Here is a 26,754-nt window from a genome sequence, read left to right as displayed (position 1 = left end):
CTATTTCCATTCTTGCAACACACAAAAGCATTCTACCTAGACATGAAAATACTTTATATAAAGATAAATAAAAACGAATTACAACAATAATTTAAGCAAAATAATTCCAAGAAAAAAAAAATCCAATAAAAAATAATTTGTAGCAAAATCGACTTTGGTTGGGTTAAGTTATAATGGGTTGAAAAAGAGAGACTGGTCAACTGAAATCGATCAACTTGTTGACCATATGATTAAAAATGACTTTAAAATATAGAATGATTATTTAAAAAATAATGTAATATCTATTTAGATGTTACTAATAGTACATGTCATATCAATTATATTATAATCAAAATGACTTTAAATTGTCCGATAAAAAAAATCTTTTTTTTTTCTCACTCTTGATAATCTTTTTATTTTTTAATATCCATTTTTTTTTCTTCAACATATAATGGCTGTGAATTAATTGAACTTTTAAGTTTTTATTATTTCATTTAAAAAACAAAAATTAAATTATTATTATTATTTATACACAGAAAATAAAATAATTTCTTCTATTTTAATTAAGTGGTTTTAAATGAAATATTAATTATTATTTAATTTTTAATAAACGACATATTTTAAAGAGTTGTACAACAACATTTGGTACAAGGCTTATTTTTTTGTCATTTATTTGTATATTTTATATATTTTGTTTGGGATAAATAAATTTATGAAAGTTTGTAATTAGCTGCTACAAAACTGAAATTAAATTGTACTGAGACCCTTTTGTGGTTTTTTTTGTTATTATTTTTCAAATTGATAATTTAATGAGTTATGAAATTTTAATTAAATCCAGTTTTAATTTAACATTAGCAAATTTAAAAAAAAAAAGTAAGTTTATATTAAAAATATATCCTGGTTTTTAGATTCTATAATATAGATGGCGATAAGAAAACATCCAGAGGCATAGGGTAAGGCAGGTAACATGTAAAAGATACCAAGAAGCAAATTTGAATGTTTCTTTATGCCTTGAATCTAGTTTAAACCAAGGGAGTGGTTCGTCGAGTGCCATCGGTACTTAATTAAAATATTTTTAACCTTGAGTCAAGTTGATTGCTGCAATAACGACCCACTCGGGCAAGTAACTTGGATGAGTTACTCGACTCGCTCGGTGTTAAGAGCAGCCTTATCGCTAGTTAAAGGATTAAGAATATCTGGATATTTATGTAATGATAAAAGTGTATTTAATTTTACGAATACATTTTAATAAACTTACTCAAATCCGACATTCCTAAATAAATGAAGAATACTTCTTTTAACATCATAAAAGTTCATTGCTTGCCACAAAAAGACCTTCAAACATGATGATAGCTTTTGTATGAAGAAGAAGTTGACAACTATTAGATTTTTATATTAAAAAAAAAAAACTATAATCTACTCTTATCGTTATTAAAATAATAATTAAAAGTTTCACCACAAGTCAGCCATCTTTAATAGAGCAACATCATAAGAATTAATTGAAGTAACTTAGTTTATTCAATGACGATGATGTTTTAAGTCACTCTTACAACTAAATATACATTTCTTCTTTAACACATCTTCAACAGTATGTAGATATTCAGCAAGCATTGCATTTGGGGGTAAACTGTTGTGCCTTGGGAAGGAATGTTGTGGATCCTTCAGTTTCGTGAAGGATATTAGATAACAATGTTAATAGCAATTATAAGAAGTCAAAGGTTAATAGTTTACTAGAGTCAAAGAAGTCAAGGGTTAATAGCAAATATAAAATGTTAAAGTAAAGGTTAAGTAAATTGAAAATGAGCCAACCCAAAAAATTATTATTACAAAATCGGAAAAATGAATCTCTACTACCAAGTAGACTCTTGGGTAGGAATGTAACGTCCTGTGAAAGTATCAGGTCAAGCTATTGGCTACTTTACGTTTTTTGCGTCCATAAACCTATGGGAGCTATTATTTTTGATATATAAAGGATATAAGACAATAGGAATTTCCACAGCACACAATAATTCTTAAGCGGTCTCTCATCGAAGTGCTCACTGTGTCCAATGTTGCTCAACTTCAATGATAGGTCGAAAACCGCCGTTTTAAACGTGACATGTGGCATATTGTCGATCCAAACAATGATGATCACCAAACTAGAATTTTTACCCCTTACAATAAAATTGCTCAACGTGACTAAAGAAATTTTCACTTCAAAAAAAAAAAAAAAAATTTAAAAACGATATAAATGATCGGAGGTACAAGACTTTCGCAAGAAACTATTGAACATTGAAGGTGGAGTTGTATAGTATATGAAACAGATCTTAAGTATTAAAGTATTCATTTATATGCTAATTTGCAACGTTTAAAATGTTGGTTGGTATCTGTACTCAACTTCGATATATTAACTCAATGTGTGTATATAAAATTATACATATTAGGTATAATGTTTTATAAGATGATTAAAAACATCTTATATTGTTTTCAAATAGTTTTAAACATGATCGTTCTTCAAAATATTTATAATTTAAACATAAATATAATTAATTTATATTAATGAAATTAAGTTGAATTGCACCTTCTAATACTATTATTAAATTACTTTTGACAAATAATAGAAATTAATTTAGATCAAGAGTCGGGCCTAGTATTGGACAGTCATTTTAAATGACTGGAAAATATGGGGCTGTTGTCAGTATATCTAACAAATTTTACCTTATCTCTATCTTTATCTCTAATACCAAACATCAATTTTTGTAAGTAATTCATTTTTTCTAGGAATTTATTTTTTTATAAATTTTAGTATTTCTATATATTATAAATGCGAAAGTAAGCATGTTTGTTTGTTTGTTTGTTTGTTACGCTTTCAATCTAAAACTAGCGAATGGTTTTTTATAAAACTATACAGCAATATAGCTCATACTTCAGAATAACTCATGAGATATAATTTATAAAGATATATTAATAAAAAAAAATAATTAAATTTGACACTACCATAAATTACAGATTTCTGTAAAAGTAGTCATTTGATATTACCATTAAGTACAGATTTCTGTAAAAATAGTCAATATAAAATATTTGACAGCCATCTTTTTTGATATACTCAATGAATAATTACAATTACGACTATTATACATTTAAAAAAAATAGAAAACCATACATATATTTTACCTGTGTAAAACAATCCTTACCATTATTTCGAGTGTTATAGAAAGGGGATAAGCGAGAACAATCTTTAGCAATCTTTACTTTTCAACCCAGCGAAGAGGGTGGGTATCACTTTAGTCCAATATATATTAGCCCAGCTCTTTGCCATTAGATATTAAAAGAAATTATGTTTTTGTAGTTATGTATTTGTTTTCTAAAACGACTTATGGATCTAGTCTGTTTGCTTGCTGGTGCCTCTACATCTTACCACTTCCATCCAGGAAGTGGTATTAAATATTTCATTAAATAGCTATTCTTAGATCATCTTAAACGCCTTACGTACAACACTAATCAAACAAAACTCATTCTTCCAGGGTTGACTTTTGAATTGAATCTTCATATGAATAAAAAAAAAACTGGTTATGACAAAATTCCAAATAATTTAGGTCCTTATATACAATCTACTCCTTCATGGAATAATTTCTATGAAACACACTGTATGTAGGTATACACTTTAATTTTAATTGAATTTAACAATACACTAATAAAAAAAATCGATAGCGTGTTAAATTCAACCAATCTTTCAACATCAGCAATCCACTAATAGCACTCTTTTGTTAAAATCTGATAAAAAAAATTTTGTAAGTAATTCATTTTTTCTAGGAATTTATTTTTTTATAAATTTTAGTATTTTTTGGAGAACAATTAAAAAATTCACTGAGTAAATCAAATTTTTAGTATAAAAGAAATATTACTGGTTGAAAAATGTAAAGTACAAAATACCAGTGTAACAGAAAAGTTTTTGTTTTTACGTATAATTCTCCCTATTAGCTCAGTTGGTTAAGGCGTAACCAATTCCATCCGCGGTATGCTTACGGTAGCGGGTTCGATTCCCGTCGTCGCAACAAAATTAATTTAATTAATAGCTGTGATAAGCTGGTGTAGTGAATGGTATATGCATGAAAGAGGTGCACTCAGCCTCTGAAATTGAGGAGCTGATAAATGAAGTTATTAGCGGAAAGGTGGTAAAACACATGTATAGTATCACATGGGCTCTATAGCCTAAGTGTGTCCTTCGTGGACAGCCAATATAGCCTAGCCTAACCTAGCCTACGTATAATTCATTGTGATTTATGGCATATGATCCAATATTGCAAAATTAGAGTTGACTTTATATTAAATGCGATGAATGGGCTAATTTATCTTGCCATACATTTGATCTTATATAAATGTTTAAATCATGAAAACTTATTTTTAATGATTTCGATCTTAACCAATTTTTCTTCATAATGAGGGAATTAGTATCAATTTAGGCAGTTTAATTTCTACTGGTATACATCGCATTGACAAAATGCCTTTTTATGCACCTTTCCAAAAAATTTCCTTTTGCCCAATCTTGGTGTTTCACAAATGTATATTTATAGATACCGAACATCGAACATTCAACATAATGAAATTGTATTATAATATATTATTCAGTAGTTGTGTAAAATTAGGTGTTGCATTTAATTGATTCTAAATAATTTTGATTAGTCATGATGTTGTGTGAGGAAGTTTAATTGGTTGGATACTAAAACTATTTTTTCTAGTATCTTTAAAAACATAGTTAACTTTTTTTAAACATTTACCTGTATGCTCTCTACATAAAATTTAAACCAATTATCATGCATCAGTTAACTTAGTTAAATTAACTAGGTTACACGTTTCACGATTAGATATCACAGAGTACTTAGATAATGGTCGAATAAATTTTAAAAAATGCTCCCGGAATTATAAGCGTAAATATGTAATCAGATAGTAATATGATTGGTTTAATTCAAAAACATTTTTGCAATGTTTAATAGTATACGAAATAAAATATTTAGGGTTGAATATTAGATTTTAAGTTCGAAATCCAAGAGCATTACTCCTAATGGTATCTGGTGCGGTTTGGGTACAAATTAAAAATAGAAAATGATATTCTGTGATAAAACGAAACATGCAAAATGTTTCATACTTGATAGCGGATTTTGTTATGACACTTTACGACTAGAAATTCCCATAGATACAATTCAGCTTTCAAAATCTTCGAGTCCTATTGAATGAATATTATTAGTTTTTCATAATAATTTACTATCTCAATGTTTCTCTTTTATTTTTCAAAATGAATACAATTAAAATTTTACGCAAGAATAACTAACCGAATTCCTCAATATGAACAAAAATTTTCAAAACAATATTCTACAACTAACAAAAAATTTTTGTTCAATCAAAAACGTGACAATTCAAAAAAAAAATTTAGTTTAGAGAATTTTTTTACAAATTACAAAACATTTTTAATGTAAATCCGTGCATAAAGTAATTATAATCCTTATTTAGAAAAAAAAAGGTACAAGCGATTAAAATTTTTGTCAGTTCAAAAGATGATATGCGCATATCATATCTTTGTGTTTTTAATCCTTCTTTTTTTCAAACATTTTAAATAATTTAAATTTACTAACACAAAAACCTTGAATAAATATCTATGTATTCAACATGGAATAACGTACAAAAAAAAGGTATTCCTTTGTGACTGCGAAGGTATTTTAGAGAAACGAACCTACACTACTATACTCCCAAACACATAAAAAAGGCACTATCCGAACATGCCATGATAATATGACGATATGAAATGTATTGTTTCAAAAACGTTTCATTCGTTAGAATTACGTATAACTTCGTTCTATGTTTTTTTGTTAATAACTGTGAGAAATGTAAAAAAAAAAAAAGTATTGTAAAATGTCAAATATTTTTTTTTTGTAGAAAGATATTATTATAAGTATATATTTCTTTTTTTAAATAGATCATTCTAAAGTGATTTATAGTTTCCGTTTAGTGAAAATACAAATAAATTCTTGCAAAAATATGTACACATTTAACTTTACAATTAAAAAATTTCTATATCAATTGTAGTACAGTCAAATTACTGTAATAATTATAAATATTATTTGCCTGTTTTAAGATTAATTTATCTTATAAAAAGTTTATTTACTGAGAAAAAAAATTTTATCAGATATATATCATTTTTCAAATAAATCCCTCCCTCGATGATCAAAGAAAAGAATCAACTAGATTTGAGGGATATGTACTAAACATAATCAAACAGTTCTATTTTATTGTTAAAATCTCTATCTAGAATTACAAAAAAATTTCTAACCAACTAAATTGGAAGGCTTGCATAATTTTCAGTTATAAATATTTGAAAGTTAAAGTTACGTTAAATATCAAAAGATGTGTCTTTCACAATCAAAAACAAATAAATCACGTGGGTGGGAATTCAAATTTGTTTAATGAATTAATGATGCCACCGTGAATTTATCAAACTGTCTAACTACTGAATTACGAAACGTTTTTTTGTAACAATACAATAACTTTTATATTTTTTTAAATAATTGCATAATAATATTTTGTCATTCATTTTTAAGAATAATTATTAAATGTAGAAATATGCATTATTTCTTAATTATTCTATTAATTTAGACAAGCAATGTTTTTGTAGTTCTTTGAAGTTTGTAAATACTGCATGTAAAAAAATATTAAAATCCCTCATGCTTTTATGATTTCATCAAGACTCTTCACAGATGATGGCGTAACATTTCAATCTTTTTAAACCAACATTAAAAAATATGTGAATATCAAGTTTGTATGTTTTTATTTTAAGTTTGTTTTTTCTTTAAAGACTAAGTGATGGTGAGAGATGTCAATCGAAGGTTTTCCTACGAAATTATACTACGACAGATTTAGTAAAATTTGAGTAACTTCAAATTTCATTATTACTTTTTGTTTTTGTTTACTTTTAATCATGTATATCTACGATATTTATTTACATCATGGTCTCTCGATTATAATTGACGATGTTTAATATGATGCATACAGCGTAAACTAAATATTGACAAATATATTGTCTAGTAATCTTAATTAAAGATAATTGAAAAAAATACACTCGAACCAGGACTCGAACCCGGACTTCTTGGATTCATGTCAAGGACTTCTCTCCTCTCATGTCAAGGACCCGGATTTCTTGACATGAATACAAGAAGTCCGGGTTCGAGTCGTGGTTCGAGAGTATTTTTTTCAATACTCTTTAATTCAAATTTCATGTCTAATTTTAAACCAAAATATTTAAGATTTTATCAGTGATGCATCATACCAGTCGTTGGCTTATAGAATACTTAGAATTAGCCGAAATCTTGTGTTGGAAAATGAAATCTACAATTGACCAAAAACTTTGTTACATAATTGTAGTATTCGCTGCTTGAGTATATTCTAGAAGTCAGTTAATTAGTATAAAACACATCCATATTTTGCTGCTAAATTATTTTTGGAATAATTGGGTGTTCGAATAACCTCAAAAAAGCAAGATAAAACAATCCTAAAAACAAAACGGATCTGTCTAAATAATGTTTGATACATATGTGTGTACACAAACATACCTTCATATTATTTTATAGGATGGTAATAATAATGAGACTCATTTAACTTCATACTACAGCTTGCTACAGCATTCAGAAGAGATTCTGCATACATATACATTTAATACATTCGCTTGGTTTAAGATGATTACTGTTTAAGTCAATCCTGTTATGTTTTATATACATAATATTTTTCAACCTACACAGTGTCTATATACCGGATGTCAACGTTTTAGTATGCTTACTCTATTTTTGTAAATACAGTCAAAGCTGGATAAGCGAGAGTTCAAGGGAGCACAATCTCATTCTCGCTTATAGAGGTTTCTCATTAACCCGAGTTTCTCTCTAATGCAGGTACATGGGTAGCGTTTCTCTCTTATAGAGGTACGTAGCAATAACAAGTCACAGCTAGTACGAATGTAATAAATATGTAGCTATAGTTCCTCCTAAATAATAAAAATAAATAAAGCTCGACTGTCGTTTATAGAGGTATAGATAAGTAGCAGTCTCACTTACGGAGGTTCATGAGTGAAAAACGACTCTCTCTTACAGAGGTTTCTGTTTCTCACTAATAGAGGTTTTGGGAGCTTAAAATGTCGGGTCCTGGCTATTACTCGCACTAATAGAGTTTTCTCACTTATCCAGTTCTCATTTACCCAGGTTTGACTGTATTCAAATTTGGAATATTAGAAAATAGCATTTTGACTCGACTAGAAACCTTAAACTTTCAGGATCTATTTTTGAATTAACGGATATTTCATCATACATTATAGTTTTTATCAACAAATCACGACACTGACTTCGAAAACAAAACTAACATCTAAGATCTCGTTTTAAACTTATAATTTAATTATTTTTATGGATATTTCGTTTTATTATACTATTTTTTACAAAATCGAGTTTTAAAGTCTACTTTCACTATTATATTGAATTGAATGAAAATGGAAATTGAAGTTCACAAAATTATGCAAAACAAACATTCTTACGGAATTCAATACTCGTTATTGTAAAAATGAAAGCATATTCAAATTTAAAAAACTTAAAAAACTATACTCAGTGACATTTGATAAAAATTATCAACTATATTAAAAGAGCTGTTATCCAATAAGCTGAAAAGATTATTAGTTAGCAATTTAACGAAGATAGGTATTTTCATGACAAAAATAGGTTAGAATTCTCTTGACACTCGGTATATTGTTTGTTATTAAGCTGAGTGAGCTAGCTAACTTAGCTGCCAGTCAGATATCTCTGTGTCGCCGATTCTAAATGCTAAACAACATATTTTCATCAAATATATAATAATAATATGCATAATATTAAAATTTATACATGATGGTTCATAAAAATATTCCACATTATCAACATTCCTTTTCAAAAAATTGTTTAAGTTACGGTAAACATTAAAATAAGGTAAAGTTCATTATGTTACTAGTTACTAGAAAGTCTACAGTTTTTCGGGAATGAAAGGGCTACACCAAATCTAAGTCGGAAAAAGATAAAAATAATAAAATTTAGTCTGTTGCTTTCATTCCTCTCGCTTTTAAGTTTTAAAATCACTTTTTCGAAGATGTAACCTAGTATACATCGAATTATGTAAATTTGTTTTCAAATTTTTCTATGAAGCTGACTTTCAAAATGTTCAGTATGGTATGAAAAAAGTAAAATGAAATCAATAGATATTTTTAGATCTATAAATACATGTTCTCTTTTATTACAGATAACAAACTTCCGTTATATAACTTGAAAGATTTTCTATACCATTATGTAATAATCAATCCAAGAATCTGGTTTAGTTACATAAAATCTTGTGTATATTTATAGTTTAAGCTTTTTTTATTCTTTGTAGCCATTATTATTTTATGTGAAAGAGAGTCAAGTCAGTTCAGTTGCACGCATACATCAATTTTATTTTATTCATGTATTAAGAGTACAAAAAAGTTTTATAAGCTTTTTACAGCAAGTAAAAATCATTCGCCTTTTTTTTAACTAACTACCGAGTATTTTAATAACAGTGTAGTTGGGTAGACTCTTAAAAGAAGTTAATAGAAACTTTTCTATTTAAACTTGTCAACTGAAATTTTTATTTTGATAGAGCGTTTTAGAATCCAATTATTCTGTGTATACATATAATCAAAAGGACGTGATTATTACAAATTATCGCTAAGAATGTTTCATATATGAAATTAGAAATTATTTTAAAATTTTGAGCTGTATTAGTGTCAAGTCTTGATTACCATAAATCAAAATTAGCTTTTAGCTTTTTAAAACCATTATGGTATTAGCTTTTTTGGGTTTCTATTTTATTTCTAGTCAATGCAGATATCATCATTTAGGTACATAGGTCAATGAATTAATTGAACAGATCATCTATTTGTTACAAAATGTTATATTCTCTGCGTTTCCACCATAATTGAAGTAGTAACGTGTCTATGGTGAGAAGTGATGAGTTACTATTTTCTTTATTCTTAGGCTGCGAATTTTATGTGTTGTTATGCGTTGTCGAAAAAATTCCATTTTTCCAAACAGCTACAAATTTGTTAGGCCTGTCGCGTTTATTGAATGTTTGAAGAGGGAAAAGAGTTGAAGCAAAGATCTTCTCTGTTTTTTCTTTTTTAGGTATTCAGTTAATTAAAAGAATAGAAATTTCTAGCATAAGCTATATAAATTGTTAAGTAAGATTAATAGAATGCTCACTTACAAGTTCCTCTCGAATCGCTATCGAACAGTCTAATACTGATTCTGTCTCTTGACAAGATTAGGTTAGGTAAGGTTATATTGGCTGTCCCCGAAGGACACACTTGGGCTATAGAGCCCATTGTGATACAATATGTGTTTTACCACCTTTCCGCTGATAATTTCATTTATCAGCTTCTCAATTTCAGAGGCTAAGTACACCTCCTTCATGCATATACCATGCACTACACCAGACCATCACAATTATTAATTAAATTAATTTTGTTGCGGGAATCAAACCCGCTACCCTAAGCATACCGCGAACGGAATTGGTTACGCCTTAACCAAATGAGCTAATAGGGTGACTGCCTCTTGTCAAAATACTGTAAAATTTTTAAATTTCAAATTTTACTTGTTATAAAATTGTGATCTTACTTTCAATATCTAAAGAACCTTTTGTATAAATGTTAAAGTATGGATATCAAAATAAAGTACGTGTTTTCAAAAATACCCTTCAAGCAAAATAACATTTTGTTCCTAATTACATAGAAAATTAATGATATACTATGTAGAATGCACATAGAAAATATTATGCATTCCATTTATTAATCATTTTTGTTTAGACACAATATAACATTAGGCAGTAAAATAATACTTCTAGGTTCTTTTCAAACCCAGTTTAGTTACATTAAATGACATTTTTTGAGTTCACTACACTGTGAACTGAATATAATATGTGTATCGACTGACGTGATGAAGGTTGGGTGGAACACACCGTAGAGGGTGTAGAATGTAATTTTGTTAGTAGAGAAAGTTCAATGTTCAATGATTAAAAGTTTTTCGAAAAAGGATATTAAAGTATCGTTAGGCACGTGCGGCGTCACAGGATGGTGCATATAATGTATGTTATTTATTCCTTGATTCGAAACTCGTCAACATGATTGGTTGTTGAGGTTGTTTGAACATATAAAACTTTTCTCCTTTTGGTTTTTGTTTTTGAAATGGTGTAATAATGAAAACTGGAAATAAAATAATCAAAAACTAATAAAGGAATAAATTTAATATACTATTGGCGGTACAGTTTAATCATTCTTAGATATCAAAAGTTAAAGCATGTATATATTAGGTGTTACTTCGCATGAAAATTAGCCGCACAAAACAAGCAAAATAATTTATCTGACAATATGAATTTTATATAAGGATACTACCGGTTTCTCATAAAAGTATGAAAAAACAGTTTAAAACCAGTGATATAAAAACTGATTACTCCCTTTACAAGCACTGAGAACAAACAATTATCCGTTTGGGAGAAATATGTCTCATTAAGTCCCGATTTTTGGAAGGGGGCGTTGAACGTGTTTTCATGAAAACATGTTTAGGCTTGTTTGGATTTTAAAAAATTTTTCTTTATTTTTCATTAAATCCATACAATAAACATGATTCAACTGGCTGTTTACAACTGGCGATATAATCGCTTATTAGGTGAATAATAGAACAAGAAAATTCTTCAATTTTTTCCCAATGAATAAGAAAATACCCTGGGAAAATTCTTCAGAAGTTTACAACCAATTACCAAACCGTGCGAATCTATAATTGAAAACGATTACAAAAATTACTCCAAGATTAAATTCCTAAACTTCTTTCTAATACACACAACAAACTAGTGCCGCCGTCTAAATACATAATATTTCCATAATAAAGTTAAAAAAAATTTTATATACTTCATCATTTTAAAAAATGTCGTCTTCAACGTCTTATAATAAATAAAGAGCATATTTGTTTAATGACTTTAAAATATTGTGTGAGTGAGATAAATATATAGAAAATATACTTTGTTCAACATTTAATAATAATAATCAAACATATAATTGTCCGGAATGTTCGATGTGAATTATCTAGAATAAAAGAACGACATGAACATTAACAAAGACTAAACTTCAAAAGACGACGACAGTGTGATCAATTCCACAGACCCCATTAATTATAATTGTTCACACTGCCTGAATTGCCGCTGCCTGAATTCGAACCCGCAACCTAAGTCTAAGTAGTCAAACGGTCAACGACTAACGCCTTGGACCGCTCGGCCATTTAGGCTCTTATTAGATACATTGTAGTGGCTTTAAATGAGTTAATTCAAAATTAGCACTTCAGTTTGTTTATTTTCCTGCCGCTTCCATATTTGAAAGTGCTGATAATTTGGTCCGCTGGTACATCAAGCATATATTTCTCGCTGCTGTTGTCTGGTACGAAGAATAATAGTTATCTTGTTTGTTTTTCTGGGAATGAAAGTAGAGAAAGTTTGATAACAAACCCATACCTTTATTTTTCAACGGGCATTCTGTCTCGTTTAATAATACTAATAATATGGATTGGGTATAATATATAAAACATTCCAAACGCAAATATTTTTTAAAAATGTAATCCGTCCAATCATCAAACAACAAAACAATGATAAACGAACCGATTGGAATTTTTAAATTAATAATTTTAAAAAACAGAAGAGCCCAGCCAGTCAACTTTAACTACTACTTGACTACTGACTTTGTTTTTACTTATAATGTATTTTTGATACAATTTCATTTGTTTTTTTTTTTTAATATACAGATTGTCGTTTAAGTAAATGGCCAGTTAGTTTAACGACATTAAATTTTGATTAAATAAAATGTTTAAAATTACATATTTTAAGATAATCAAAGTTATTATTATTAGTCATTGTTTTATATATTATGATTTTAATTGGTTGTATGTGTTATTTTAATGCAATTAAAAAACAATTTCGACTTTACTTTTAATTAGTATTTAGGTTTTTTATATGTCTGCGTTATCGGGAATTTAATAAATAATTAAAACTTTTGAAAGGGTATCGTTTTGTCTAAGTAAAGGTAATTACTATTTATTGTTGAAAAATGTGATTGCTATCTATTTTTATTTTATAAAAATGGTATGGAATAATAATTAAAAAATAAATTGTTTATGTCTATAGATTGCATTGAGTTCCATCATAATGATTGAATATGTGCATCAAAACATTGCGACTGAATTTCATATCTTATGGAGGGATCTAATTTTTCAACAGTCGGTAAATACAATAACTGAATTATTACTATGCGCGAGAGACATATTGAATAAGGGAGTATTAAAATACTAAACTAATACTTTCTTTGCATATACTGTTATAAGCGCATCCAATTAATTTCGTTTCAATCGATAAATGTCTGACGAAAACGAAAACGATTAACGAATGCATACATAGTATGCAATAGATTTTATATAGTGGCGGAAAACTTTACCACTGTTTGGTTAAAACTTTGTACACCAAAAATCGGGTAATAATCGTTTTTATCGGGTAAGATAAAGTATGCTAGTTCAAAAGAATACATAAAATCAAATTTGGTTTTGATCTTAAACTTGAGATAAGATATTTAAAGATTTCTATTTGTTTTTGGTTTGATGTAAATATTTTTTGGTTGTCAAGTAGACCATTCGTATTTATGGTAAAATCTCAATCAGAAGGTCTTCATCTTTTTGTAACTCCGGTTTTGTCACTTGTAATTTTTAATATTTAAGTTTACGATTTGTTAAGCATATGATTAATGGTTTATTGAAATAAGAAGTGATCACTTGGATTTAATCATAGGCACTGAAACTCGAAATGCCATTTCACTGCACTTCCACCATCTTTACAGTACATGGTATAACTAGCAGTCCAATTGAACAACAAGACTACAAACCCATGCTAAAAGTTTTCGAGTGAGATGAATCATGTGAAAAAGATACTCCTACATTTAATAGCAAGTTTTAGCCCCATGGGCGTCAGTTTTGCGCACTACAGATGATAATTGAAATTCACACCTCTTGGTGTCTCACCCCTGGACCAAGAAATACATACAGCATTGCTGGATACTAGCTCTACGTAAGTATTCGAAACGAATTATATAAATCCCGTATAGAAATAAATCCGATAAATTCGGTACCGGAAGTTAAAAAAAATTTTTGATCTCCCGTATATTTCCGAAGCCCTGCGTGATTTGTATCTGTACGGTATTAAAGTAATTCGCATCGAATACCTATGCAAAGTTAGTATCTAGCAATGCCATACATATTTCTTGTGCAAGGGTCAAACACCCAGGGATGAGACATTATTGTACCACCCAAAACTGACGCCATGGTGCTTCAAGTTACTTTTACATATAGGACCATCTTTTTCAACATGATTTCTCGTGGGTCATTTCACCCGAAAAATTTTTGAATGGTATTATGGAATTAATAATAAACAGTCGATGATTATTTTCCAGAAAAACAAAATTTTTTTTCTTTTAAGTTAAAGCTTGATGTTTTTTTCCGAGCTTGTGAAACCTAATATCCCTAATTGTTTTGTACATCTTTGCATTTCTCAATTTCAGTCGGTTATCCTCTTTAAAAGGACCACTTTATAGTAGGTACAAATCGTAGGCCACTCCGTATCATAAGGCTCTTTATATCTCTGTTCTTTGTTTGTTGAAAAGATGTATAATATAATATTAAATATAATTATTAAGTATTACATATAGCTTTTATAGATATATTTAAGATGTCATATGTAGTTTAGAACAGAACGTTACAAAAAAAACCTGTTTTTAATTTCATATATGTATTTATAGTCATTTTTTTATATACTACATTCAATCTCTTTACTTGAATAATGTCTTGACTTGTCTTCTGTTACAGCGCCTCCACCTCCTTCTTCTCTCCTATCTTCTTCTTTCGTTTGCTGTTGCTGCTGCTCTTCAACACAACTATTTTATAAAATTGACAATCGATTTAAAATAAAATATAATTGCTACTGTATGTTTTTGGTTACTCGTTTTTTTATAGGCTCTGTCTGTGTTATTAAAGATAATAAAATATATTCTTGCTTTTTTTTTGAGATATTAGAAATGTTACTCTTTTTTTGGATAGAGATAATATAATTATCGTAAACGTATTATTAAAAATTAACCTAAATATATTTGCTGTAGTTAATTCAATCAGGGACCACCCATATCATTTAAGGAAGTGGCTTGTTTAATTAAATGATTTTATGTATCCGTTAAAAAATTAAGGAGTAAATATAATAAGATATTCTATCTAATTTTAGAAATCTATCAAATTTGATTATTCCAAGTCTTTTGTGTATCTGTAATTATTTTCGTTTTTCGCATAAAAAAACGTTTAACAAAAGAAAACCGACTTCAAAAGAAAAACTTTTCCAAAACAAATTAATATGAACTAAAAAGTAAAAAAATAACGATAATATAATGAAATTAAAATTATTGTTATTTTTGGAGTCGGTATCAGCCAAGAAAACAACTCTGACAGTAGAGTTTGCTACATTAACTTGGCTGACACCGACTCCAAAAATAACAATTATTTTAATTACATTATATTATCGTTATTTTTTTACTTTTAGTGCATATTAATTTGCTTTGGAAAAGTTTTCTTTTGAATTCGGTTTTCTTTTTGTTAAACGTTTTTTTATGCGAAAAACGAAAATAAATACAGATACACAAAAGACTTACTTTTTACAAAAGATTTTTTTTTACTGTGAGTTTTAGTGAATCTGAAGTAAGTACACTAATTTGTCACTTAAAAAAGAATCATCGAAATCGGTTGGCGTGATATTGAGTTATTCGTCCTCTTGTCGTGCATACTTTAAGACTTTTATGGTTTTCTCATGGATGTCGTTATCAGAACTGGACCAAAATAAAATGGGACCACACGGGAAGCACCAGCTTTAAAATAGACAAAAAAAATCATCAAAATCGGTTCACCCAGTCGATAGTCTTGAGGTAACACACCTAAAAAAATACAGTCGAATTGATAACCTCCCCCTTGTTTGCTTGAAGTCGGTTAAAAATAGTACTGACATTAAGTAAAGAACGACTGAATTGCGTTTTCTAAGCAAATGATGGGAGGATACTTAAGCAGATTGTAAAACATCAAGACAAGGAAACATAATAGAAAAATAGGATCGAGAGATTTTTAAGAATATTATAAAATCAAATTCATCGATTATAAAGCAAAAAAAATCGACACAATCATACAATTTCTTAATGATATGAAAGCTCTTTTCTCTCTTTTTAAAAAAATCGTCGTTGGATAATTTGCAAGAAAAATTAACAGAGCTACCACAATGTAAAAACAAATATTTTTTTAACCTAAAATTTTCTCGTTTTTACTGACAAAATTTACAATACTCTTGCAGAATTTTGAAATTAAAGCTGATTTAAATTTTTGAGAGTTGGTATTTCTTAAAATTGATATTATCAAGTTAACTATACATTTGAAAATGAAAAATGTGACACGTCCACCTAATTTTTTGCAAATCGAAGATTGGCATAAGATTAGCTGATTTTAGATATAAAACAAATAAAAAAAGCTAAGGAATGTTATAAGATTATAAAGGCAAAATATCAAAAATCATCGATCACTACTAAATCCATCAAATTTTGAATCAATCATTTAATTAGTTATTCTTTGAAAATCCAATTATCAAATTCGAAGTAAAATGATTTGACATAAAATATTTGATTGGAATATTTTTGCGATATAAAAACTACTTTTTTTTGCAGTTATGAATCATCCACGATTGTTGCACACAGTCAAAGAAAGATGGCATTCGCTGTACTGTAAAATAAGATCGTTAAATATCTGTGATGTCGGTTGAAATATATTTATTATATGATTAATAATTCTTGTATTATTTTTTCGTTTTACTGTAATTTTAAAGCAAAATAAAATGCGTCACGCAATGCTGACTCATTGAAGAACAAAAACAGTTCACTCAGTCAGTAATGTCTAATTCGCATCCGTCTTTTTTTCATTTTTTTTTTATATGAAATATTATCCGTTTTTGTTTGCGACATATATTTTTATGTTTTAAATTCATTATTGATTTCTTATGAATAGGGGAATAACAAGGACATTTCTATATTATGCGTAAGGAATTTTGATCTAATCGAAACATAATAAATTTTAGCCTGTCTATAAGTAATACATTTATAATGATAAATTTGGTCACAAATTTAACAGAAAGTTTCAAAGACGAAAAATCTGGAATTTCCACTACTGAAATGTCAAGATTAGCACTTATGTTTTGACCCCAGCCCGTGTATTGTCGTTTTTACAATAAAACAAAAACATAGCCCAGTGAAAAAAGTACGTGACTTGACACAAATCGATTTTTTTCTAAAACGAACTGCTCTTTAAAGTGAGGAATTGGTAGACGAACAAACTACGTGGGCTTAATAAAAGGGTATTATTGGCATCATTTTGGTAAAAAACAATTGAATGTATCTGTAGTGCGCAAAACTGACGCCCATGGGGCTAAAACTTGCTATTAAATGTAGGAGTATCTTTTTCACATGATTCATCTCACTCGAAAACTTTTAGCATGGGTTTGTAGTCTTGTTGTTCAATTGGACTGCTAGTTATACCATGTACTGTAAAGATGCCAAAAAGCCATTCAAGCACAAAATATTGATTGAAGTGATGTGTCCAATTTATGTGCATCACTTCTGAATTATAATCGTCTGTGAATGAAATAAACACATCAACTTTAAAAGTTTTTGTTATTGACACAGACACCTTAATTTTAAAATCAATTAGTAATTAATGCAATTTTTTTACGAATAATATTTTGCTTCCTCAATCACTTTACAAGTTCATTTATATAACATGTATCGATTGATTTCTTTAATTCAATCGACTATAATAAATTGGTCGTTTTGTTCATTTGTTATAAAAATAATTTTACTATCACAAAAAGTGAGTGTTAAATTAGTTTGAGCTGTTTGATTTCCCATACTTGTGACATCGTAGGTCCAAAGGCTGGTCTACATACTACGTTTTAAGCACAATGTTTGGCCTGCACACTTCAACACGTTGCAGATAAAACGTTGGTGTATATAGAAAAACTGCAAAGTTTTGAATCCGGCGCGAAGACAGTACAGTTGCAGCGATAACTGAGCAAAAGCTTGATGCTACGCTGCATCAAAATGATGGACCGATTGAGTTTTGTCAATTTGTTGCATAAATTGAACTGTGAAAGATGTTTGTATAATCTTAATATTCATATTCTTTATATTTACCAATATACATGTACATATTTTATTAAATATATATAATTAATAATTAACCATTTAATTACCCCTTTTAGGACCATTTTTCAGAGGCAACTTATCCACATATCATTTGTAAAAGGTTATCTTACATGACTTAACAGGTTCGTTCGTAAGAAAAACGTATTTTATAAAAGCAAGTTAACTAATTCTGAAGAAATAATTCTAAAATGAGTAAACATTCAAAAGAACATATTTTATATAGGTTTTCTAACATCTTAGTCAAAATATCTTTTAAAACGTATGATATCTGTCTAAATCATTTAATGAAAACAAAACAATAAATAAGAGACGAATAAAGCTATTATGTAAAGTAGGCTTTATATATTATGATATACAATAGTAACAAAAAATAATCTTATCCACACACAGAAATATAAAAATATAGCGAAAAATACTAAAATCAATTGTTAAAAATATATCTATATACGTTTGTGGTATGTGGTTTTTTTGCACAAAGACGGCAAGCGGCAACATAAAATGTGGAAAAATGGTTCTCGTTTTTTTTATCCTCTTTAAAAATTCATAGCACACATTTTGATATATCAAATAAATATCCAAATATCCAAATAGTAAAAAAATACTGAAATAATTTCATATCATATTTGTAACGTATAAATATGAAAAGTCATAAAGATTTATGATAATAATATACAAAACTACACCATTTTACAGTGTGGAGCACATTAAGAGTACAACATAATATGCAATCCTAAAATGGCATCATCGTATCTAAACAGCTGTATCTTCGAATGTTTCAACTTTAACCTATGCTATGGGTACTTTAACCGGCTTGTTTCGGCTTGATAATCAAGGCGGTTAAAGAACCCATATTTGTTAATATTTATGCACACACGAATAATTTTATCAAATAATAGCTATACTGAAAATTAATTAAGTACAAATGCAGTGTTTTGAGGGCGAAAAAATGTGCTTACTACTTACGATAGTAAATAATCGTATATAAAACGTGTAATAAAAACATTTCAAATTGCTAAGCATAGATGTCACTATATTAAAATTCCTATGAAGCTGTATAAGATTGGGATTGACGTTTATGTTTGCGCTCAACCATTTTTCGTGTCGGTTTACCGATAATTACTTTCGAGTTAGTAATTTAAGGCGTTACTTTGCTGTCGTTAATATAAATCAAGCTTTCCAACCTTTGGAACGCAGTCAATGCCAAAAAAAATTACTTTTTCTTTATTTGTTCAGCTTATACATTTAAGATTTAGAGTCAATCTTGAAAATGCTTGACTTTTAAGTGGTATTATAATTTATATAGACAATTAAATACGCTTAAAAGTTCCTGCGATTAAAAATTTTACACCCAAAATGTTCCCCTATTATAATTGTTGACCCATTTAAAAGAGAAGCATACCTTTCAAAATAAACCAGAGATAAAATAAGTTCCTATGAAAAATGCAGTCTGTGGTTTATATCATCTACAAACAGAGGTCTGATACCTATACTATGTGGAAAAGTCAAAAGCGCCACCGTAGTGTCATTTTAAAAATTATTGTCTTGTGGTGGATTGTTTATAGTGAACCACATGGTAAAATATGATACTATATATAAGATTGTTTTTCTTTTTTGTACAGGAGGGAAATTTTTTTTATTATTATTTTATTATATATCTATGGATGCGGCTACAAAACAATACAATTCAAACTAAACATTTATATATATATAAAAATTTAAAATTGTAATTTTTCGTTATCATTTAATGGCTTATACATAAATCAATAACATATACAATATATTTTTATAAATATCTTGTGTTGTATATAATAAAATATAATTTATTAATATATAATCATATATATATATATATATGATTATGATTATTATTATGATTATTATAAAACAATTGATTGATACAATCAAATCGATTTTGACATTCGATTCGATTTATATAAATACATAAAAAAAATTATCGATCTTTTTAATGTGCGTTGTGTACTCGATTTCATAGAAAATGTTCCAACGAAACAATCTCGATTACATCAAGAGATACTTAAAGATAAATATCTCAGTTTTCTGCTAACTCTTCTGCTAAGTTTAAGTGATTGTTTGCTAGGAATCTCAAAGTTATTATCTAGGAAACTTAGTGCCATTTGTCCCTTAATTGATAATCAATTAATTTAATCTTATTATAGTCATAGTTAAGAAAATGCTTCCAGTTTCTGAGTCAATGCTTTCATATTTTGCCTTATTGGTACCTTAATATTTCATGAGATGGCATTAAAAAGAAACTTTTAAAAATTATTATTGAGAGTGATATCTTAATAGCGTCTAAGTTTGTTAGTTCTATGCTGTCTAAATTTCTTGGACATTTTCTTCCCGGTTCCACTTTCCCGTTAAACATTTCATCTCGAATTCATTCTTTCTAATTATATGAGTTAAGAATGACAATTGACTACAAGGATATATTTTTCTCTCATTAGTCCTTTTTAGAATTTTTACATTGGTCACAAAAAACATTCCACTATATTTTAAATATTTTTCTCCAACACCAAACTTCAAAAGATTCAATTGATTTCTTAACGTTTTTCTTTATAGTCCAGCTTTTGCTGTCGTATGTCAAGGTTGGCAACTATAGAAGAAAGTGAAAAGCAAACGAATCACGAGAGCTTCAAGTTCTTATTAGAAAATTTTCTGGTATTTGAAAATTAGAAGAGCGCATGCGATATCGTGAGATTGAAAACAGTTGAACTTAAAATTTTTGTAGCGAAGCTTTAAACATTCATCAACTGCTTTGGACGAAATTTGAAGAAATAATTAAGATTGATAATTGATTAAATTTAAACAATTCGCTTAGTAACCAAATTACTGAAAAGTTTTAAATGCACTTTGATTCAACTTAATTGAATATAATTGTATAACAAACGATGTTCAAAAAAGACAACGGTAGCTGACTGGTTGCAATAGTAGTATGTTAGCTGGTTTCTTAAACGGTTTTTTTTTTTCATTGAACGCAACAACAACAACAACAACAAAAAACAGATTTTATCTTCTTTTCAAAATGATATTTTGATCGATTATCAAAAACTTGATATATAATCCATAATAAATATTTCGATATAAAAACAATTTTTATTTACGAAGACAATCAAAATATTAAGAGCCTTGTTTTCGTATATATACAAGGGCCGCGAATCTTTAATCTTGCCAGACTAAAAATGTTTAATAGTTTTTGACAAAGTAAAAAGATTTGGGTTTATCTCAAACTAGAAGACGACTTTCGATGATTTATTAGAATTTCTTTTAAATAATTTGATTGCCAGTCTGGAATTAGCGCAACACCCGTTTATAAGTCTAGAAGGTCCAAAATGTTGCATAATTCCTAAGCAGGTGGACGTTTTTTTAGCTCTTTTCTTAAATCTTGCTAAACATTGCTGAACACCAGATGTTTCATTAGCTATGAATTATTTGAAACAAGTCAATTTTCATGATTATTAGAAAAATTATGTTTCTTAATACCCAAAAAGCTCAACAAAATTGTTAATTGTAGAACATAAAAAAAAAACAGAATGTTGGAGATAAATCCACATCGATGAATATTTTTGAGTTTTCGGATGGTGGTGACTAATTGCTTTTGGTATTCAAATAGCTTCTTATGTAAAAACCCATATTCATTAATTTAGCACAATTTTACAGGGATCTTCTCTTGTTCCTAATGTGTTTGGCCGGAAATTTCAAACTTCAAATGTGATCTATCTGTTTGAGATTATTCCATTTAAAGTGGGCAGATTAAAGGAAAGGTAAGGCATTGCACACACTCACTAAGGCTTGACGCCCAAAATGGTATCCTTTATGACTACTTCAGCTCCTGAACTATTTTCAGGTGTTATACCTCCTTCATAAATGTACCATGCACTATATCAGTCAATCACAAACATTTAAATTAACTTTTGTATTAACTGTTCCAGTGACCGTGGGAACTCGACACTATCCTAGGAAAACCGCACACGGTAGTTGGTACGCAGCTTAGCAACTAAAGTTATTTTACTTAAAATTATTAAGTTTTCTTAATGAGAAACTTAATTATGATGATAACGTGAGAAATTTTTCCACTTATTCTAGTTAATGTGTATGTAATTTAGAACACATGTTATTATTTATAAAGTATTCGGTATAGAAAATAAAGTGTATACGAAATTCTGTTTATAAATTTCACCCATAAAGTATGTTAGGTAAATCTTCTTAAATGTTTTAAAATTATATTAAAATTAGTATATTAACATTTTACCGTTTAAGACGATATACGTTTTATAATACATACTGAAAGTATTAACATAATTTTATTAAAACAATATTATTTTAAACATACATCAATTATTTTGAAAAGTACAAGATGTTCTAAGACTACGTTGCAAAACTTAGAAGAAACTTTACGTATTATTAAAGAATTGTCTTATAATCAATATAGCCACTTAGTCAACACAACTCAAGACCTCAATTTTCTTTTTATCAAACTTACTTTAATCGATTAACCAAAAGGAAAAGGCAGATCAAAATAATCCTAAAATTTACTGGGTTCGCATTCTCAAAGAATCTATAAATGTGTGAGTATAATTAGAAGAAATAATGTACATCATGTATTCGAAGCCCCCCAACAAAGCTTGTTCAGTGATATAAGGATAACATGTATTTTTTATAATGACTGTTTTAAAAATTATTAGTTCAGTAGAATTGTTGTTTGGAAGAAAGCTGAAATACAAAAATATTCTATGGCACTCATCACAGAATTTTAGTGCGTTTAGCTCTACTGTGCTAAATTTCACGCCTTCGGGAATCGCAGAAAAAATTACAATCGGGAATCAATAGGAAATACTTCATCGAGATGGATGGTTAATTACTACAAGAAGTAATGTGACGCTTATATTAGTATTCGGAAGTACAGAAAGTCTAGGTGAATTAAACGGTAGGACTGAGTTGGTAGGTCTATCGATGCATGCTATCTTCGAACTGCAAAATATGTGAGTACAACGTTTTTTTACGTTTTTTATAATTATATTATTTTAAAGTATCAAGCATAACATCTTTATTTCAAGAATGTCACTTCAAAAACGGATATTACTTAAATAAATTATTAAAGACTTCACGATCTCTCTTTTGGTTTTATTCAAAAAACTAACAGTACCTACCTAGTGAGATGCGCGTGTCTTTTTTATTAATTTAATCACTTAAATAATATTTAAAGTTTAAAGACGTTTAAAGTTGATTTTTATTTAATTAATTTGTTTATCATTTCCGTTTTCCGCAATTAAATTTTGTACACACTTAAAAATAAAGTTAAGCGTATTTAATTTCAATAAAATTATAATAAAATTTTACAGTTTAGCTTTTTTAATACTTGATAGCACACCTTAAAATTATGATTTATGAGTTTCTAGAATTATTTTTGGTCTTTCTAGAATCGGGAGTACCTACTTTATTGATTTACTTATTTTTGTAATACCTTAATTTTTAAATTATATTTTCAGAAAAATTTCTCATTATTTTCAATTTTTTTGCAAGTTTTGAAATTTTAATAAATCTTTGAATTTCTAAAAAATTGTTATATGAAAATTAATATTTGAACTTTATTACAACATAGTTTAACATTTTGACACCTTGAACCAACAATGCATAATTGAATTCCTGATTACTAAAACCGGTTTATTAACAGTAACAAGTTAAAAATAAAAACAATTATTGTCGGTCAAAATGTTATGATAGTTAATCTGTATTGCAAGGAAAAACTGTGCGTATTCAAAAAATGACCAATTTTTCTGCTATAAAATAATGCCTTTTAATTTAAATTTGGTTGAACTTCTATTTTGCAATGAATGCTAGAATGTAAGCCATTTTTTGTCAAAAATTACTATTTTGAAAGTTAATTCATTAGCAATTCGAATTTCTGTATCTATTTTAAAATTTTTGTAATTCACAAGGTAGGTACATATTATTATTTTCAAGTAAAGAAAAGCAAGTTTTAAACAAACTAATTATGAAAATCGTTTAAGAAAATAATTCCTGTTTCAACATTGGTGTATTTTCGTATAAACAAAACTCGTTACATCAGTTTAGAAAATTATGTGCATAAATGATTATAATACACGAAACCCGTTGCAATCTTACTCTTTTTTGGTTCATATTTTCTGAACCACTATTGTGAAAACTTAGAGGAATAATTATTTTCGTATTCTTAGGAATGCATGATTACAATAAATTAAATCTTACGTTCTGGTTTTGCACTCTTCTTTTTAATTTTGAGATAAAATATTGATATACCCACAAAAATTACTTAATTATTTTTCTAATGAAATGATAGTGAATTAAAATTTAATAAATACATTTGTTGACATCGAATATGCAAGAAAAATTTAAAAATAAAAATCTCCTTCATTCGTTGCTTTAATTCTGTGAGTTTTTGTACTTTACAAAAACATGAAATGTAATTTTTTACATACAATTTCCAAGTAAAATTTAACTCCATAATAATATTTCAGTGGTGGAAAGCTTTTTATTATTCTAAAATTTAAAATATTTGAAAAACTTGTTTCGAATATTCGACAGTCTTGTTCAATTTCCTTCGAAGTAAGATAAATAACTGGAGATAATTGGCAAAGGCTTTTTTCTTACATTAGTTTTCGTAAAATTTTGAATGATTTCTTTCGGTTCTATGTCGATATTCTACAATACAAAATAGTTGCCTAAATATTTTCATTAATATAATAGCAAACGTTCGACAAGACGTTAAATTGTCCACACAAAATAATTTAGGCAAAATTTAAGCATTTATTTTACATAAAATATTTTTTGACAATTCAATAGATTTTAAAAGGTAGGTGCTTTTTAAATTTTTTATCAATTTTTGCCTAAAAATTGTTAATTAACTTTCACAGAAGCTAATGGAATGCCGGTCTGCACGTTTATGTGTTTTGATTAACACGATGAATATAAGTTTAAAAAAACCCTAAATTGCATTCAAATTTTTAATAGCGAACAGAAAATGTAATAAAAATTTATTTAATTTCAAATTTTAAACGCAACTTATTTACAGAAACCTCGACCGAAGAAGCTATTTTGACAGACAAGGTAAAAATTAACTAGACACACAATTTAAAAACACATAATAATTTCTACTCCGAGTTTTGAAAATAAACTCGTCTATCTATTCGAGACAAGTAGATGAGAGTGGTTCGTTTAATTATTCAGAAGTGTTTTAACGTCGTTATAATATCCATAACCCAACTGTGATCGTAAAAACTAAAGAAAGTGTATCACTTACCTGAAAATATACTTGTCCATTTTCCACCCAACCAACAACAAAATCTGAACCAGGCATATTACCATCACGTGATAACCCGAAACCCACATACCCATGTGTTTTAACTTGCACTTCGAAAGTAATTTCATGTGGACCGGGTCCTAAAGACCATAATAAACGATAATCAGGTCCGCCTAGTAATGCCGTATGTGCCCATCTTGCACATTCTGTACATTGCCATCGCACACTACACACGAACACAATGAAAAATATCACTTGATTTTTAATTAATTTATTGATAAAATTATTTAAAATCATTGTTTTCGGTTTAATTTTATTAATAAACGTAAAAAAAAATTAAAATCACACACCGAACTTAAAAAACACAAAAAACAAACTTAAACACTGAATTTATTCGAAAAATGTTTTAAGTTGGTCTTCTACAGCTGAGACGATCGTCTTGAATAATCATTTTTAAATCTGTAACAAAAAAAAAAGATATATTTTTAAGAAAAAAATCATTAAGGCGGCACCCCACAGTGTTTTTGGAGAGAAAAGTATTTTAAAACGAATTTAGAGTAAGTGTAATAAAATTTACGACCATTTGCAAAAAAAAACTATAAGGATTACACAAAAGAACGAAAAAATATCAGGTCAAAAGACATGTTCATGCATAAAATTACTATTTGTGTAAATGACCTAAAAAATGTTTTAATTTGTATTTTACAATTTCATGGTAATTTTCAAAGTTAATCTCAGTACTAAATATTAACTTGTAAAAATTTAGGGCAAATGGAAAACATATGTGAGTTTTTTGGATTGGTTATTTAAGTTAAATGACTTTATACTCTTTATAGAAATACAGAGTTTTAAAAACTTATTAAAAATTTTATGATCACAAAAGTAATTGCAAAATTTTTATTATTTATTACTTTGTGTACAATGTTTAGAAATAATTATTTATGTGACTTTTTCATATTAGAATTTTAATTTGGAAAGAGGAATTTGATAACGAATATAAACTTTCAGTTATTAATTATTTTACAAAATAACCAATTTTTGATTCTAAAATATGAATAACATGTTTACGAAACCATTACTATTCTACGAAAAGTATTGTAAAAATCAAAGCCTGATTTAAAAAGAA

The 26,754-nt window shown here is 28.0% G+C and overlaps 1 protein-coding gene across 1 annotated transcript in view; it reads right to left on the bottom strand.

Moving 5' to 3' along the window:
• The window catches only part of LOC123305417 (MOXD1 homolog 2), a 113,589-nt gene extending 87,673 nt beyond the window's left edge, over positions 1–25,916 (bottom strand). The window contains exon 1 of the mRNA XM_044887128.1: positions 25,629–25,916. Within this exon, the coding sequence (XP_044743063.1) occupies positions 25,629–25,685 (57 nt within the window). The 5' untranslated portion in view covers positions 25,686–25,916. The remainder of the gene's footprint in view (positions 1–25,628) is intronic.
• Between the last annotated feature and the right edge of the window lie 838 nt (positions 25,917–26,754).

Source organism: Chrysoperla carnea, chromosome 1 (genome assembly GCF_905475395.1).
Source record: "Chrysoperla carnea chromosome 1, inChrCarn1.1, whole genome shotgun sequence".
Taxonomy (NCBI): Eukaryota; Metazoa; Arthropoda; class Insecta; order Neuroptera; family Chrysopidae; genus Chrysoperla; species Chrysoperla carnea.
The sequence above is the reverse complement of the archived record's forward strand: the minus strand, read 5'-3'. Positions and strand labels throughout refer to the sequence as shown.